The sequence below is a fragment of the Canis lupus genome, chromosome 34 (genome assembly GCF_003254725.2).
Source record: "Canis lupus dingo isolate Sandy chromosome 34, ASM325472v2, whole genome shotgun sequence".
NCBI classification, from domain to species: Eukaryota; Metazoa; Chordata; class Mammalia; order Carnivora; family Canidae; genus Canis; species Canis lupus.
Window position 1 is genome coordinate 36,589,933 of NC_064276.1, and position 17,194 is coordinate 36,607,126.

Below are 17,194 nucleotides of genomic sequence, written 5' to 3' on the forward strand. Positions count from 1 at the left end.
AAAGGTGCCCATCTTGATTTGATATTGTTCAAGTTTTTTATTGGTTGGAATACCCTCATTTCATCTGTATCCTTAGTCACAGGTTTTTTTTTTTTTTTCTTTTCTTTTTTTAAGATTTTACCAGAGAGAAGCAGAGACATAGGCAGAGGGAGAAGCAGGTTCCCTGTGCGGAGCCCACTGTGGGACTCGATCCCAGGACTCCGGGATCATGAACTGAGCCAAAGGCAGATGCTCAACCACTGAGCCACCCTGGCACCCCCTTGGTCCCAGATTTTTTTTTTTTTTTAAAGATTTTATTTATTTAGTCATAGACACAGAGAGAGAGAGGCAGAGACACAGGCAGAGGGAGAAGCAGGCTCCACACAGGGAGCCCGATGTGGGACTCGATCCCGGGTCTCCAGGATCACACCCCAGGCTGCAGGCGGCGCCAAACCGCTGCGCCACCGGGGCTGCCCTTGGTCCCAGATTAAATGAACCTTTGATACTCCTATGGCCTCTGAAGTTAATGTTCCCTTTATTTCCTGAAGCCCTTGTACGAATGGAACTGTCATGCTAAGGCAGAAATGGGTCAAGTGTCATCAGGCCCATCTGGAAAGCTCTGCCCATTGAAGCACATTTATGTTCCTCAGAAATCTCTTCTTTCTGGAGAACCACTGAACCATTAGTTATATTCAAAGTCATTCCTCAGATCAACTAAATCACACATTAAATTTGCTTGTTTTGGACGAAATCTTCAGAAGTCGTCTTCCAAGTGTTCTTGGAAAAGTTTGTGAGACACACAAGATTTACTATCAAGCCGTTGATCTCTCCAAAAAGTTTTGTGTAATCAGAATCAAGTGGTTGATGAAAAGTTGATTTTCATAAATTTTGTTAAATGGTATTATTTCTAAAACTCATTTAACTAGTTAGGGAACCAGAATTCAACATGCACCAATTTTTTTTTTCTCCATAAGGGGAGAAAATTAAGGGAAGTAATATATTAAGGGAAGTAACATACATTTTTTCACAGGATGTTTGCTGATAATACATACAACACTCTTTCTTTCTGCTGTTTTCTTTAGGTGATCGAAGACAATACTGGAGTCCGCCGGGTGGTGGTCACACCCCAGTCTCCTGAGTGTTACCCCCCAAGCTACCCCTCAGCCATGTCTCCAACCCATCACCTACCCCCCTACCTGACTCACCACCCCCATTTTATTCATAACTCACACACGGCTTACTACCCACCTGTTACTGGACCTGGAGATATGCCGCCTCAGTTTTTTCCTCAGCACCATATTCCCCCTACAATATACGGTGAGCAAGGTGAGTAGATTATTGCTGGCACTGGGAGCTGTTGAAACTGGTCACAACATGGAAGTAGCTTAGGAGAACCAGAGAGCCCCCCTTGTATCTTCTGTAATGAGCCTGCTGGAAGGGGATCTACCTGCTGCGTAGTCAGCTCCCAAGAAATTCCTAGCTTTCTTTGTCTCAAAGCATGTCTTGCTAAGGTTCCTTTGTGGGTTGCAGCTCTTTATATTTTCCAAAATTCTGCCCCCTGTTGCACCCACCACACAAAGAAGAGGGAGTGGGATAGCCACTTCTTACTGTAGTGAGAAATAAGTGATGTATCACATGTTCTTGTGTCCCATTACATATTTTAATGTGACAGTGGCCTGAGGCAGAACTGTGGCACATTGTTGCCTAGGCATCCATGCCATTGTGTATTTCTAGTTTTGTCCTTGGTGTTGGTTTAGCCTAAAAAGGATAAGTCTAAGAAACCATTTAAGTGAGGGTAAAAATCAGACTTTAACGTTTAAGTTGTCTAAGGCTTTGCAAAGTGATTTTCTTCTATGAATTGAAGCATTTTATCACTTCAGACATTTTTTATATTGGTTTGAACACAAGGATTGCTGTTACACCATAGCAAGTTAGCACCTCACTTTCTCTTACTAATTATATATGTGTGTGGATGTATATATATTTCCCTATGTGTTTATCTCACATTATAATTATTTTCTTATTAGCCAAAGAAAAACTTGAGATGGTTACTTTAAGTGGAATTTTCTATTCCAATTTAGGGATAGAATTTGTTTTTGTTGTTTTGGTTGGCTGGTTGGTTGTTTAGTACTTAGAAATTTAATATAAAATTCAAAAGAACCAAGTGCTATTATGGTGGGGCATGGAGAAATGATGGCATCAATAGTTTTGTATTAGTGTAATCTTCCTGCCTAGTGACATAACACCCTAAAACATCAGAGTAGTGAGGAGATGCCTTGAAAACATTTGGATAAAATCTGAAAAAAATTAACTATCATTTTTTAAAAAGTATTCAATGCTTTGACACAATGTCCATTAAATATTTGAGTATTGGCAGAGTTTTCTGATTTGGTCTGAGCTTAACGACCAAAAGCCTTGGTGACTGTCTAATTGCTTGATGGACAATGTGTGATCTCCATTAGGTCAGCAGTGTGTTAGTAGGATGCCACATAGTTAATGTTTTGTAAATGTTATCCTCTGCAAATTTAGACAGTATGATTTAAATGGTCATTAGAATTAAGAAAAAAATAGCATCTTTGTTTCATAGGATATTTTGCTTTAATTTCATTATAATAACATAATACATTAATGTACAGATAAAAGTGCCTCATTGATTTCAAATTAAAGAAAGCAAAAAACAAAATCCTTTTGTTTGCTGTATAGATAAAAACCCATTTATACATTTCCTTACCTTACTTCCCGATGTGCATATCTAAAAATAAATTAAACATTTAATTTCCCACACCATAGGAGTAAAATTTCAACATGTTTTAAGAGAGTATTATGTTAGTGTCCACGGTGAATATTCTTAAATCTCAAGTGTAATGCGTCGTGATACTTAAAACATTTGCCATCCTTTATGTATATTTGGATATGATTTAATTGGGCATTGTCTCTTTTTTAAAGATTATTTTATATTAGAGCGAGAAAGTGAGCATGAGTGGGGTGGGGAGGGACAGAGGGAAAGAATCTTAAGCCGACTCCCTGCTGAGTGGGGAGCCTGACTTGGGGTCGATGATCTCATGACTGTGAGATCATGACCTGAGCTGAAATCAGTAGTCCAACGCTTAACCAACTGAGCCACCCCAGAGCCCTAGGCATAGGCTCTTTGAATCGGATTGCATTTGTTTTTTTCACTTTTTTTTTTTTTAGTGCAAATTTGTTACCTTGTGAAGATTTGCTTTTTAAAGATTTTCCTTAAGCTATATGAACAGAAAGAAAAGTGGAGCTCTACCACTGATAATTGAAACGTCAGTATGCACAGTCCTGGTATGCTTAAAACAGTCCTGGTTTAGATCTCTTGTCCAGAAACATGATTAGGAATGCTACCTTTTTGCTCTCCAAAGTATTTAGTTTGGAATGCTAATTTATTTGTTCATTCTATTTGGTCAGGCCCTTTTTTCTTATAAACATTTAAGGACCCAATTTCTCTTATATATTGTCATTTTTATTAGTGCCTAAATATTTTTAATTGATTTAACATTTTTAATTTAAAATAAATGTTTTCCTCTCAGATCATGAATTTGTTTTGTAGGCTCCCATTCTACATAGGGAAGCCAGGTGACATTCTACTAGTCCGTTTTTGTCTTGCCTCTTAATTAGTCCAAAATAGAAGTTTGAGACCACAGCTTATTATGTGTGGCACCAGGCTGCAGAGATGGCTTGTGTTTACCCCTACTATTTCTCCTTGAGCATTTCCCTTGATTCCATGAGCTTTGGTTATTTTTAATGGAAATTTTTTATCTCATCATCTTAGTAAGTTTTATTCAAATGTTGCCTCTTTCAGATGCCACAACCAACTCCTTAGATTCTGGTTGCTATACACTTTTCAATAGAAATGCTATCTTGTCTGTAAGGATGAGTATACTTTTAAGTATCTTGATTCTAAGGACACATTTATGGGGGTATTTTGTTTTTTCTGATTTTTTAAAATACATATTGCAACTAAAAACATTTTGACCGTGGCTTTGATAGCAAAATCAAATTTACATATAAATTCAACTAGATCATGAACTCTTTATGGACAGTAACCTTGTCTTCAGTATTTTACATAATTTCTAGAATGTTCATGAACACACAATGTAGTTGGTTGTTTCACACAATATGTTTTTTAACAATTGTCCCTTGATTGGTTCAAAATGAATGGGAATATTTTAAAACATGTATTTCGTATATGTATAGGATTTAGAAAACTGTTTACTCCGGTAGTATGTTAAATGTCTTCCTTCAGGAGCCAGGTCTTTTGATCACATAAGATTTCTTATTTAGAGTGTAAACTGAGCCTGCATTTGTCCTAATCGTCTGTTTCAGAAATTATACCACTGTATGGAATGTCAAGCTACATTACCCGGGAAGACCAGTACAGCAAGCCTCCACACAAAAAACTGAAAGACCGCCAGATCGACCGCCAGAACCGTCTCAACAGTCCTCCGTCTTCTATCTACAAGAGCAACTGCACAACCGTGTACAATGGTTACGGGAAGGGCCACAGCGCTGGTGGCGGTGGTGGCAGCGGAGGCGGCAGCGGAGGCGGGCCGGGAATCAAGAAGACAGAGCGGCGAGCAAGAAGCAGTCCAAAGTCGAATGATTCAGATTTGCAAGGTAATGTGCAGAGATGCTTGCCATACAGAGTAAAGCATGGAGACTGGAGCCTGAAAAACACCTCTTTTCCATCCCAGTGTCATGTCGTTGGTCTTTCTCCCAGAAATGACTGGGGAGCCCTTCTCAGATCATTTTCTGAATAAGAGCAGAATATTGTATCTCCCCCAACCCCCTGCTTGTTTTTAAATTAATAGTTTGTGGCAGAAATATCCTTTGGTCACAAGTGCCATGTGACATTTTACGTAACCTCGGAAACCAGGACCCGAATGGGTTTTGTCACATTAGCCCACTTCCTGTTGTCTCCCTCCAAATAGACAGACAGGGAGGAGATCCAAAGTAAAAGAGCCTTTCTGAGAAGTGTAGGGCTAGTTTAACTCTGAAAATAATTACACCTCATAAAACCACATGTAATTACTTGGTTCTGTAGTGAAATTTATCATTGTGGAATAGGAATACATGTCTGCTTAGTTTCAGGCATCCGTTCTAGCTTACCACCACCACCTTTGCCTGCTGAATAAAGTATTCACTGCCCAGGCGTGAGATGGAAGAAGTAAGGTCACTCCATATGAGACATCAGCTCCAAAGGGCATGTGTTTTTTTGGCTTTTTGTTTTTGTTGATTACTCTTGGGGCTGTGGATCGGTTAATTTGGGGAAGAAGGTATATGTGCTTGGAATCAAGTGTTTAGCCAAGATTTAGAAACAACCTCTTGATGCCACAGGAGTTAAAAACAGGATTTTGATGTAGGCATGTGGAGAAGGCTGACTTAATTGAAACAGAATAAGGGAACATTTTTAAAAGCTATGTGAGTTTTCAAATATAAATCTGAAAGACATGAGCAACTATAAAAGCCAGGATAAGAAGTGATTATAGCCCTCATTAAATATGCACCTGCCTTTTATCAGACCTCATCCAGGTAGGAATGGGACTGTGTGTGTGAGAATGTGTTTGTGAATGACAAAGACAGAATTTGTGTATATTTGTGTAGGGAAGACTGGATTCTTGGGGAAGACTGGATTCTTTGGGGGCTGAGGAAACTGAGGTAAAACCAGCTGTTGTCATTAGCATTTCCCCCCATTTTATTTATGAGTGAATTGTAGCATTAAAAACAGGAATAGTAAGATACAGTAAAAAGCAACCAGTAATTTCTCAGAGTGAAATGTATTATAGATGCTTTTAATTTTGTTCATTATACTTTGCTATATTTTTTCAAAGTTTTATGTAGTTATCATGCATTATTCTTATACTATTTAACAAAGCATGAATTTAGTTAGGAAACTGAAATGTTTCCTAACATTTATGTGTTTACAAACATTTTGGTCTTATACATAATGAATGAGAGTATAATTATTTTGAGCACCTTAAGCTCTTTGCTGTTTTATAGAAAACATGATGATGATGATAGTAACAGTAAGATCACTTTATGCACTTAGGGGAGTGTGTGTTTTACAATGAAAAATTAGAAAAAAATTATTTTCTCAGATTTAGTCTGAACTTGGTCTATTGCTTCTTTTCTCATTGCATTATTTACCTCCTCAAAACCACTCTAAGTACAACACTCCATATGGTTTAGCCACGAAATAATCAGATAGAGTATTATGTTTTCTGCCTCATTTCCATAAGGATCTGAGAGGTTTACACATTGGATTTAAAAACTGAGTATTCATTTTCAAAAATGAAAACTCAAGTCCTGACAAAAACTGACACAGAAGTGTTTATAGCAGCAGTATTCATAATTGGCAAAACTTGGAAGCAACGTAGATGTCCTCCAGTAAGTAAACGAACTGTGGTATATGCAGACAATGGAATATTTCCTAATGCTGTTAAAGCATGAAAAGAGGTAAAGCCACCTTAAATGCATATTACTGAAAAAACTTGCCAATCTGAGAAGACCACATTCCAAGGAGGTAAAAGACCTTTATTCTGAAAGCTAAGACATTGATGGAAGGAATTGAAGAAGACACCAAAAAAGAAATTGATGGAAATGGAAAGATATTCTATACTTAGAGATTGAAGAATTAAAAATTAAAATGTTCAAACTATCCATACACAGATTCAGTGCAATCCCTATCAAAATACCAATAACATTTTTCACAGAAACGAGAACAAATAATCCTAACATTTGTGTGGATCTCAAATAGCCAGAGAAATCTTGAGAAAGAACAACAAAGCTGAATGTATCACAAACCCAGATTTCAAGATACACTACAATGCTATAATAATCAAAACAGTCTGGTATTAGCAGAAAAATAGATCAGTGCAACAGAATAAAGACTGCAAAAATAAACCTATGCTTATGGTCAATTAATCTTTTTTTTTTTTTAAGATTTTATATTCATGAAAGACACAGAGAGAGAGAGAGAGAGAGAGAGAGAGAGAGAGGCAGAGACACAGGCAGAGGGAGAAGCAGGCTCCATGCAGGGAACCCGATGTGGGACTCGATCCCGGGACTCCAGGATCACGCCCTGAGCCAAAGGCAGAAGCCCAACCACTGAGCCACCCAGGTGTCCCTATGATTAGCTAATCTGTGACAAAGAAGACAAGAATATACAATGAGGAAAAAAGTCTTTTTTATAAATGGTGCTGGGAAAACTAGACAGTTACATGAAAAAGAATGAAGCTGGACCACTTTCTTATACCATACACAAAAATAAATTAAAAATGGATTAAAGACCTAAATGTGAGACCCTAAACCATAACACTCTTAAAAAGAAGACATAGGCAATAATCTGTGGATTTGGGCCTTAGTGTATTTATGAACATGTCTCCTCAGGCAAGAGAGAAACAAAAACAAAAATGAACGATTGGGACTACACAAAAATGAAAAGCTTTTGCGAACAAAAGTAAAAGGCAATTTACTGAATAGAAGACATTTGCAAAAGATACGTCTGATAAAGGGTTCATATCCAAAATATATAAAGAACTTATATGACTCAACACCCAAAAACAATCCGATGAAAAAATAGGCAGAGGACCTGCATGGACTTTTTTCCAAAGAAGACATAAAGATGGCCAACAGGTGCCTGAAAAGATGCTCATTAGGAAACACAAACCAAAACCATGAGATGTGGACTCATACCAGTCAGAATGACTAATATCAAAAAGACAAGAAATAACAAGTGTTGGTGAGCACAAAGAGAGAAAGGAACCCTTAAGCACTGCTTATGGAAGTGTAAACTGGTGCAGCCATTGTGGAAAATGCTATGGGGGTTCCTCAAAAAATTAAAACTGTGACTGTTTACCCAAAGAAAAACACTAATTTGGAACAATACATACCCCTGTATTTATTGCAGTGCTATTTACATTAGCCAAGATATGGAAGCAGCCCACATATCCATCGATAGATGTATGGATAGAGAGAGAAGAGTGGTATATATAATCCATAAAATGGAATATTACCCAGCCATAAAAAAGAATGAGATCTTGCCACTTGGAACAACATGGATGGCATTATTAAGTAAAATAAATCAGAGAAAGACAAATAACCATGTGATTTCACTTATATGTGGAATCTAAAAAACAAAAATAGACTCTTAAATACAGAGAAGAAACTGGTGGTTGCCAGAGGGGACCTGGGGGGGGTGGGGAGGCGGTACATAAAGAGGATTAGGAAGTGCAAACTTCAGTTGTAAATATTTTAAAAGAAAAAAAAAAAAAAACAAATGAGTCAGCTATTTTTTAAAGATAGAATAAAGTACTAAAGAATAAGCAAATGAATCAATGTATAGACAAGAGTATAATTGAAGAAAATATAGTAGAATGAAATAAAATCACATTCTGGATTCAGAAACAAACCAAAAAACCAAAGTAGATCTCTAAACCTCATTTTCAGACTTACTAAATCAGAATCTCTTCACCTGATCTGGCTTCATGATACTTGTTGTTTTAATCAGGCCTCCCCTGGGAATAATGTCCGCCAACATAAAGAACTACTGTCCTAAAATTAAGGATGGTTATGGTAGCTGTGGTTCAGTAAGTTGCACACGACAGGAGGTAGGAACTTTACTTCGCCATTCTCACCTACTGAAACTGTGTCTGGTACACAGTAGGTACACAGCAAATATTTGTGGAATGAATTCTGTATTCTTAATTGGTTTGTTTTCTAGAACAGGTCTTCTGTTTGAACACACACACTGAGCTGTTGTACCGTTTCTGTCCCTAGGAAGAGCTGCTGTACCTCTAAGGGTACTGCTCTGCAGCCGGCCCCTCCTTTCATTTACTGTTACCTTCAAGAAAACAGCCGAGGCAGGACAGAGGCCCACGTCACCCTCAGGGACATGTAGGCTTCTTGTTTCTTTGTATTACCTTGGAGTTAATGGTGTGTTGTGGGCATAGGGTGGTGGGACTTTGTTAGCAGGCATACTTGGCCTAGACTTGATCCGGCTTTGTCACTTGCTAACTATTTGCTTTTAGTATTCCCTGAATCTCTGTATCATCATCTGTAAAATTGGTATTTTAATTCTCTATTAAATATTAAAAGTAGCCTAGTTCAATTCTTAACACCTCAACATAACGGTCACCCTTGTTGCTGTCTCCCTCCTGTAGTCGTAGGATCACCTTGCATCCAGGACATCCCATTCTCTAAACCGGGATCTCTCTGCCTTCTTTCTTCCCTTTCAAGCCCTCCTCCTGCAGCTCCTTCCCCTGTAAGCCAGAAGCGCCTTCCTTCTAACACTTGGAAGGCTACACCCTGCATTCCTGGACATTTGCGTACATTGCTAAATGGTCACGACAGTCCGTCTGGTCACTGTCTGTCACCACATAAAGTTAAAAAAAGATTTTCTTGTCATGAGAATTTTAAAGATTCACTTTCTTAGCAATTCTCAAATTTGCAATACAGTATTCTTTTTTTTTAATCTTTTTTTAAAAGATTAATTATTTATTTATTTGAGAGAGAGTGTGTGGGCACGAGCAGGGGGGGAGGGTCAGAGGAGGAAGAAGAAGCAGGCTCCCCACTGAGCAGGGATGAGCTTGATGTGGGGCTTGATCCCAGGACTCTGAGATCATGACCTGCAGTGAAGGCTGACGCTTAACTGACTGAGCCAGCCACGTGCCTGCAATACAACATTCTTGGCTGTAGTCACCATGCCACACATTGCCTCCCTGTAACCTACCTATGTTATAGCTGCAAGTCTGTGCATCTCGATCCCCTTCAACAGTTTCCCTCATCAACTAACCCTCTTCCTCTCTGGCAACCACCAATCTATTCTCTGTATTGGTTTGGTTTTATTTGTTCATTTGTTTTTTGTTTTTTTTTTAAGATTCCACATATAAGTAAAATACAGTATTTGTCGTTCTCTAACTCAGCACGGTACCCTCTAGGGGCATTCATGTTGTTGCAAATGGCAAGATTTCATTCTTTTTTATGGTTGAGTAATATTCCTGTGTGTGTGTGTGTGTGTGTGTGTACACACCACATACTCTCTTCAGTTCACCTGCCAGTGAACACTTGGGTTGCTTCCATGTTGTAGCTACTATAAGTAATGCTGCAGTGAACACAGGGCTGCATATATCTTTTCAAATTAGTGGTTTTGTTTTCTTTGGATGAATACTCCAAAGTGGAATTGCTGAATCATAGGCTATGGGAAAATTTGTTCTCATCAGCAGAATATTGCCCAATTGATGGGCCTTGAGACTATTCTGTGGCCAAGACCCAGTTAAAATTGTCCTGTCATCTTTCATCACGGAGACTAAAGAACTTACTGGTGTGCGTCACTGGGTGGGAAGGAAGTTTCATTCCTTCCCTTTTATCCTCAGTAAGAACCTAAGCATATGACAGTAAGGAAGTTACCCAGTGGTTATGGGTTTGAAACTGAAATCCTGCAATTTTCGATCAGAATTGTAGTCCCGTTACATACATCTTCAGAAAAGCGAACAAGGTTATCTGCTGATACTGTTTTTGAAAGGACTAAGGGAGTCCAGAGTGAAAAATAAAAACTTTGTGAGGTCCCACTGTCTAGTAAAATGAAAGAGACCTAAGCAGTGTCTTTAATTATGGGTGTGTGTGTCTGTGTCTGTCTGTCTGTGTCTGGGATAGGACAGGGGAAGAAAGGGAGTACATGTTTGATTGTGGAATCACGATCTCCACTGTGTGTCCATGTCTGCTGACCTTTACCTCATCTGTGGGTTTACCCCAGGAGTGAGGATATCTTTCTCACTCGTTACTTGTTCATCTTCAAACCCTAGCAGAATTGTGAGAGATGGTAGTTATGTTTCCCTAGGCCTCAGTTTTCCCTTAGTAAGATGAACTGGTGAATTAGGGTCAATGATTTTCAAAATCTTACCCATGAGTAGCTCCTCCTTTATCAGTCTTGTGTAGATCCTTATCTAAATACAGATCCTTATCCCATACCACCCTCCTACACGTTTGGGCACATATATACCTGAAAGCAGGTAGAGTTGGTGCCGCTATGGTTGGAGCAGGGGACCTGGGTCCTTGTTAGCATCCACAAGGCTTCCCCTGAGGTGAGGCCCTCATCTGGACCTCAGCACCAGGGAGGGGCTGGTAAGATACACGTACACTCATGGTCTGCCCCAGACCCAAACCAGCTATCTGTGTTTCCCTAGGCTCTAAAAAGATGGGGAGTGGGGACAGTAACACTTGAGAGCCTCTGGCCCTTTGAATGCCACACAATTCGTGAGTGAAATTTTAAAAGGGAGGGGACTCCAGGAGGCATTCAGTTAAAATGCCTGATTTAAGGGGAAGCATAGGCCTTTTGTGGTACACCGGTAGGGCCCTCAGCCTATACTGTTGGTGTAAGAGTTCCATGTGTGCCGCCGACCTATAGGTAGTAACTGATGTGGAGACCTCTAGAATTTTCACTGTCGTGTGGAAAAGAATTGGGACAAAATGCTAAGAATTCCAAATATAGAAGAAAATGAGGATACAGCATACTTTTGGCATTTGACCTTTGCCCTTTGGAATTGTTGACAATCCAAAGATTCAGTTATACTTTAGATGAAATTCCACCACAGAGAGTCATAATTTCTGATTGTAACACTGGAAGCTGGTGACAAAAGCATTATTCTTAGGCTTTTCTCCTTTGGACATCACAAATTGCCTTCTGACCCTAACAAGTTTCCCCTATTATCAGATTCTTGTATCCTAATTCCTCCTCTTCCTTGACCTTTTTTTTTTTTTTTTTTTAATCTCTTATATTTTGCTATCCCTGCTCAGAAACCAGAACCTGCCACCAGGGTCTGTTTACCCAAACTTAGCTGGAAAGCTTATTCATTCCGCCTAGGAGAGTTACAGTAGTAAGTTTGGGGGTGGCGTTTTCCTCTAGAGGTCTGAGATTGTGGACATTAGGGAGGCCTTGGAGTTTATCCTCCTGCTGGATGGCACAGGCCCCGGAGGGGGTGGCTACATGCACCTGCGGAGGGCCACAGTGGTCCCCTTTGTTTGGAAGGAGGAACCTAATGTTAATAAGGTCTGGAATGTTGGGAGTCGAGGCAGATTTTGTTCTGGAATCTCTTCTGGTCTTGGCTCCCTGTAAGAGACAACACTGGTGCTTTTCTGTGTAAGCTACGTAGGGGGCTCGCACACTTCGCAAGTGGCTGGTAGCTCCCTACACCTGCAACCTCTTCTGTCTCCAGAGCATGTACCCCTCTAGGTGTGCTCAGGCAGGCTGTTTGGTTGTGGAAGGGCAGGGGGCTCGTTCCTTCCTCCTGCGCTGCGTGCTTTCTCCACTGCGCTTGAAAACGTGCAGCCCTCTAGATGGATTCCCATCAGGGCTTCATCTCTCAGGTCTGTAGTTGCAGATAAATCCTGTGTGTTTTCACTTGTCTGCAGCTGTGGATGAATCCTAAGCATGGCAAAAATATCAAGAAAACACGAAAAAAATTAAAAGTGAGCTCAGGTCAGTGGAATTCACCCCATCTTTCTGCCAAGTACAGTCTGAAAGTGAAAATAGTCCAAACAAGCCCAAATAACTTCTATTTTTTTTTTTTCTTTTGAAGGACGCTATGTGGACCCCTGGCTCAAAATGCAAGAGACATTCTTTCTAGCAGGAAACTGGGCAGTTAACACCCTCTTTTCCATTTCAAATGTGGCCAGCCAGCGCCGTCCAGGTCTTGGAGACCTCTGAGCAGTGCTGCTTGAGGTCTGAGCAGACTTCCTGCAACAGCTGCCTACGTGTGGGATGCAGAGGAGACGAGCCCGGGGATAGAAGTCTGCAGAAGGAATGCGCCGCTTGTTGACATGTGCTTTCCGACCTGGGCATTATCCGCTCAAGGCCAGAGCCGGAGAAATCAAAGGGCGAATAACTCCTTTTTCTGCTAGGATTCCAGGGTGCCAGATTTTTTTTTTCCTTATGGAGGTGTTTGACTGACTTTGCTGGTGCAAAGGCCCACTGGTGGCTCCACAAAGAGGGAACTAGGGTGGCCCAAGTTGTAGCTGATGAGTAGTGTGTGTAGGTGTGTCTTTATCGAGCCACATCACTTATCTCTTTGCCTTTTGCCCTCTTCCCCGCCCCCCCCCCCCCCCAGCATTGTTCTCACAGTCTGGAATGTTTTAAAGATGTTAACGACATGATTCTCTGAACAGACAGGATGAGATATTTTTGCCATGTCAATTTAAGAAGTCTTAACCCATTAAATCATACTTGAAGGCTGACATTTTTCCCTTGCATAGGAAAAGACAGATAACATGTGAAAACATTCTTTGAGTTCTCTTTTGAAATGAACGTTCACCCGAAGACTGAGGGCAGAATTTTGATTAGTTTCTACCATATGTAGTACTTAACTCCGCGCACCCATATTATTTTCTCTGCCTTTTTTGCTTTATTGGGAACTGGTTGCAGAGGCACTTAGATGACATCAGAACCCGTGTTGGCTAAATACATGGCATTCCCAAGAGCCCTTTAAACAGCAGGTATAAGTGATGATATGGTTTGTTTCTGGTACATACATAACCTTCAGTTTTATTGAATTGGAACTTTTATATGCTGTTCTCTCATTTAGTGACGTTGAATTCTGATTTTACTGGGATCAGAGGTCATCATCACAAATGTGCCAGACTTAGAAGCAGGTCTAGGTTTTGTCCCAGCTCTGCCGCTTGTGAGCTCTGTGCCTCTGAGCAAGAGAGTTCATCTCCCAAAGCTTCAGTTTCTCCTCGTGTGTCTAAAATGGGGGTAATAATAGCACTTACTTCAGAGACTATCGCGAGCTGTCCACACGATTTCCTTCACTATGTGCTTTAACAGCGTTACAGGGCATGGGGGAAGAAAGACCATGACATTTTTCTGCTTCTGAGAACTGCCTCCTGTGGGTCATGTTAGCAGAACCCCAGCTTCCTGGGAGCGTACCCCTCAGAGTGCCGAAGGGCGAGGCATCCTGCAGGCTGGGTCAGCATTGAGTAATACTGACTGCCAAGGACTTGAGATTCAAGAGGATTCTGTGGAGCATCCAGTCCCCCCCAAATTCTCTTCACCATTGCTACTCCTAACAACCCGAAGAATCCTGAGCAAGAAGGCAGTCCCGTCCTTTCTCCTCATCATTCCTCTGCCTTCTTCTGAGATTGAGGAGCAGAGAGCATGCTGGGCCAGCCTGGGTCCATGTTTGAACTTGCTCAACATATTGACTGCTTCAAATCAATTTTGCTAGTGTTGGGGGAAAAAAGGGAAGGAGGTTAGCCGGAGATGATTCGGGCTAACGACAGCTGGCCTATATTTATTTTGCCAACACTGATATTACTTGCTGTAGCATAGTTAGGTTAACCCAAGAGGATAAGCTAACTAGGAAACCCACTAGGTTTCATAATCTTTCACAGTTTTTCCTTATACCTCAGAAGTCGTACAGCCATCACTTCCACATCCCATTGCTCATATCCTGTTGGTCATATATTGTGTCTGTTGGTACATTGTGGAAGGCCCAGAGGTAATGAATACCAGGAGAAGATCGTCATGGGGTAGGGTGGCATCACAGAGGCTGGCCACCACATGCTGTGTGGAACCAGAAACCGTTTCTATTAATACTCCATCTGAAATAGTCTCACCATTTGTGATGGAATTTTGGCAACTTTCCAACTGTTATGTCGGCCTGGATCCTGTCACTGGATCTCCTTCCGTGGAAGGGTCCTCTGGGATCCCTCCTGTAACTGCTATATGAAGAGGGCTTTGGAGGCCCAGCTTATTATAGTGTGACAATTGTAGTCACATTGCAAGTGCATTTATTATATAGAGCATCCTTTTTTTGCCATGAGCAGCCTTGGCTTTTAGTTTAAATTTAATTTGCCCAACCCAACACACCACCGTGTCACAGACTGTATCACCCTGTTCCAGTTTGGGGTGCTTTAATAAGACCTTGAAATTCTGTTAAGAAGAGTGGAGAATACATGTGTGAAATAGGACCGGTCCAAGGGAAACAATGGTGATGCTAGCTTAGTGCTTCTGATTGAGGATTTACAAAGTCAACAGTGTAAATGTCTCTGTAGTTGATTATAAGATTTCCTCTTTTTTCTCCCCCCTCTGGTGCTGAATTTGCATTTCAAAAAACTAACTCTGCTTCCCGCCAAGATCGGCACTCCTTTCCAGCTGCATCAGAAGAATGGGGCTTTTCCATGTAGGTGTTCTGCTCAGAAAGGGGGCAGGAAAGACCAGGTCATAGTGGTGGGGATGATTTGTTCCAGGCACAAAAGGGAATTGTGATGGTTTAGGAAGACTGGAAAATAAGGAGGCCAGAGAGAAATGAGAAGGACCTCGGGGGAATGGCAACAGTGAAATAAAAGGAAGTGGTAAAAGTAGGAAAACAAGTAGAATGAAAGGAATAAATGCAGTAGACAGGGAAGATTAGATGGAATGTGGAATAACATTAATTTAGGAAAAACAAAGAGATAGAAAATCAGAGGGGATTCATGGTTTCATTTCTGTACCTTCCACTTCTCTTGCTAGGTTAACATTTTCCAGAGGAGTAGGGTGGAGAGGGGAAAGCCTGTTTGCTCTTTTGTGGTCCTTGAGCCCTTTTACTGGCGGCTTCACTTTGAACAAAATTTCCGTGTGAATAAAATGCTTTTCCTATCTGGACTTTCCTAACAGGCCTTCCTCCTGTGCTGGCTTAGAGCATCTACTGCCAGGGTATGTTGAATTGATAAGCAAATTAGAAATGAAGTCTTCTACATAGACGTCTGAAAGGAGTTAGCAGTACATTAGATTGAAGTATTAGGTTTTTGAATAGTGACATGTAGTTAAAGTGATATTTTCAGAGTTGGGATGTGCTTAAAAACTGGAAATTCAGTAGTTTCCCCCTTTTTTTGGTTTTAGCTTAAAAACTAACAAGGATAAGTTCTAACTAACTCAGTATAAGTTCCTGGCCCTTCTCCTTGAGTTACTGTGATTTTGTTCAAAGTAACCTGCTTTAATTGAAGATGGTGTAATTACTTTCAGGTCCTGTTACTGAAGTGACTTTAGTAACTGAGGTGACTGGAAATGCAGTTTTGTTTTTTTTTTTTTTTTTTTTTTTTTTCCCTGAATGGAAAAAGTTCTCTTTTACTTACCTTTATATATAGTAGGAAGTAGTATGGATGGCGTTTCTATTAAATGACCAAATTTCACTTTCTAGACATGTTAGAACTACACTATGAAAGCAAGATGAGGAAAAGGAGGGAAGAGCTGTGTCTACTAGCAGTTGTCGTCGTCGTTGTTGAATTTTCAGAAATGCATTTATTACTGCTAGTTTTAATTCACACAGCAAACTTACATTGACCTATTTTCCCCTATTATTTGAAAAGACACAAATTATTATATGGAACAGCAAGATCCTTAAAACCAAGAGGAATGGAGAAATTGCCATATTTTGGTTCACTGAGTTCCTCAAAACTATTTAAGTATTTTGCCAAGCACATTAAAAAAATATTTAGTCTTTCACGAAGATTTATATTTTGGTGGACTGTTGCTCCAAGAAAATTCATAATATATCAGCATCTCTTGAAAGCTGCTAAAAATCATGTGTTACTTCAGTGAGAAATGGTTATTAATGCCTTAATTCTTCAGCGATCAAGTTTTTTTTTTTCGAAATGCGCTAACACCATTAATATTATTTACTATTCACAGTCTCACCCATGAAAGAATGGCTCCAATTTGATTGCAGACAGTTTTCAGTTTGAAGTGAGGCATCTCCTTGAAGGTTTCCGTGTCTGTGAAGTGTTATTCTCCATCAGTTTCTCTGGATTTAGTGGGTTCAACACCATCTAGAAGATCATGCATGAGGGCAGAGCTGTCTCTATTAGGTTTGTTAAGTAACTCCTGTATTAGTGTTTCACAAAGAAAGGTTATATTTTAGGTAGTAAAGATCCATGCCTTGTAGAATCAGTAGGATTTTCTCCTGATTTGCACGATTCTGCAGTGCATATATGCCTGTTTTCTGCATCATTTCTTCTAAATCATTTCAAGGCCAGTTGATTAGCATTCTGTGTTCACGCTACCCATAGTTGGAATGGGAGATACTCACAGTCCTCTTTTATACATTAGTCTCTCTACTTAAGCTTTCAGAAGTTTGGTTTCCTGAATTGGATAATCCATGGGATGCTTTATATCCAGAAATTAGGATTCTCACACATTCTTCTCTTTTTGTCCTACTTT

At 40.2% G+C, this 17,194-nt stretch overlaps 1 protein-coding gene across 1 annotated transcript in view; it reads left to right on the forward strand.

The window, feature by feature from the left end:
* Positions 1-17,194, forward strand: part of FNDC3B (fibronectin type III domain containing 3B) — a 339,644-nt gene that overhangs the window by 198,731 nt on the left and 123,719 nt on the right. The window contains 2 exon segments of the mRNA XM_025425602.3: positions 1,062-1,305; positions 4,330-4,620. Coding sequence (XP_025281387.1) covers positions 1,062-1,305; positions 4,330-4,620 — 535 coding nt within the window.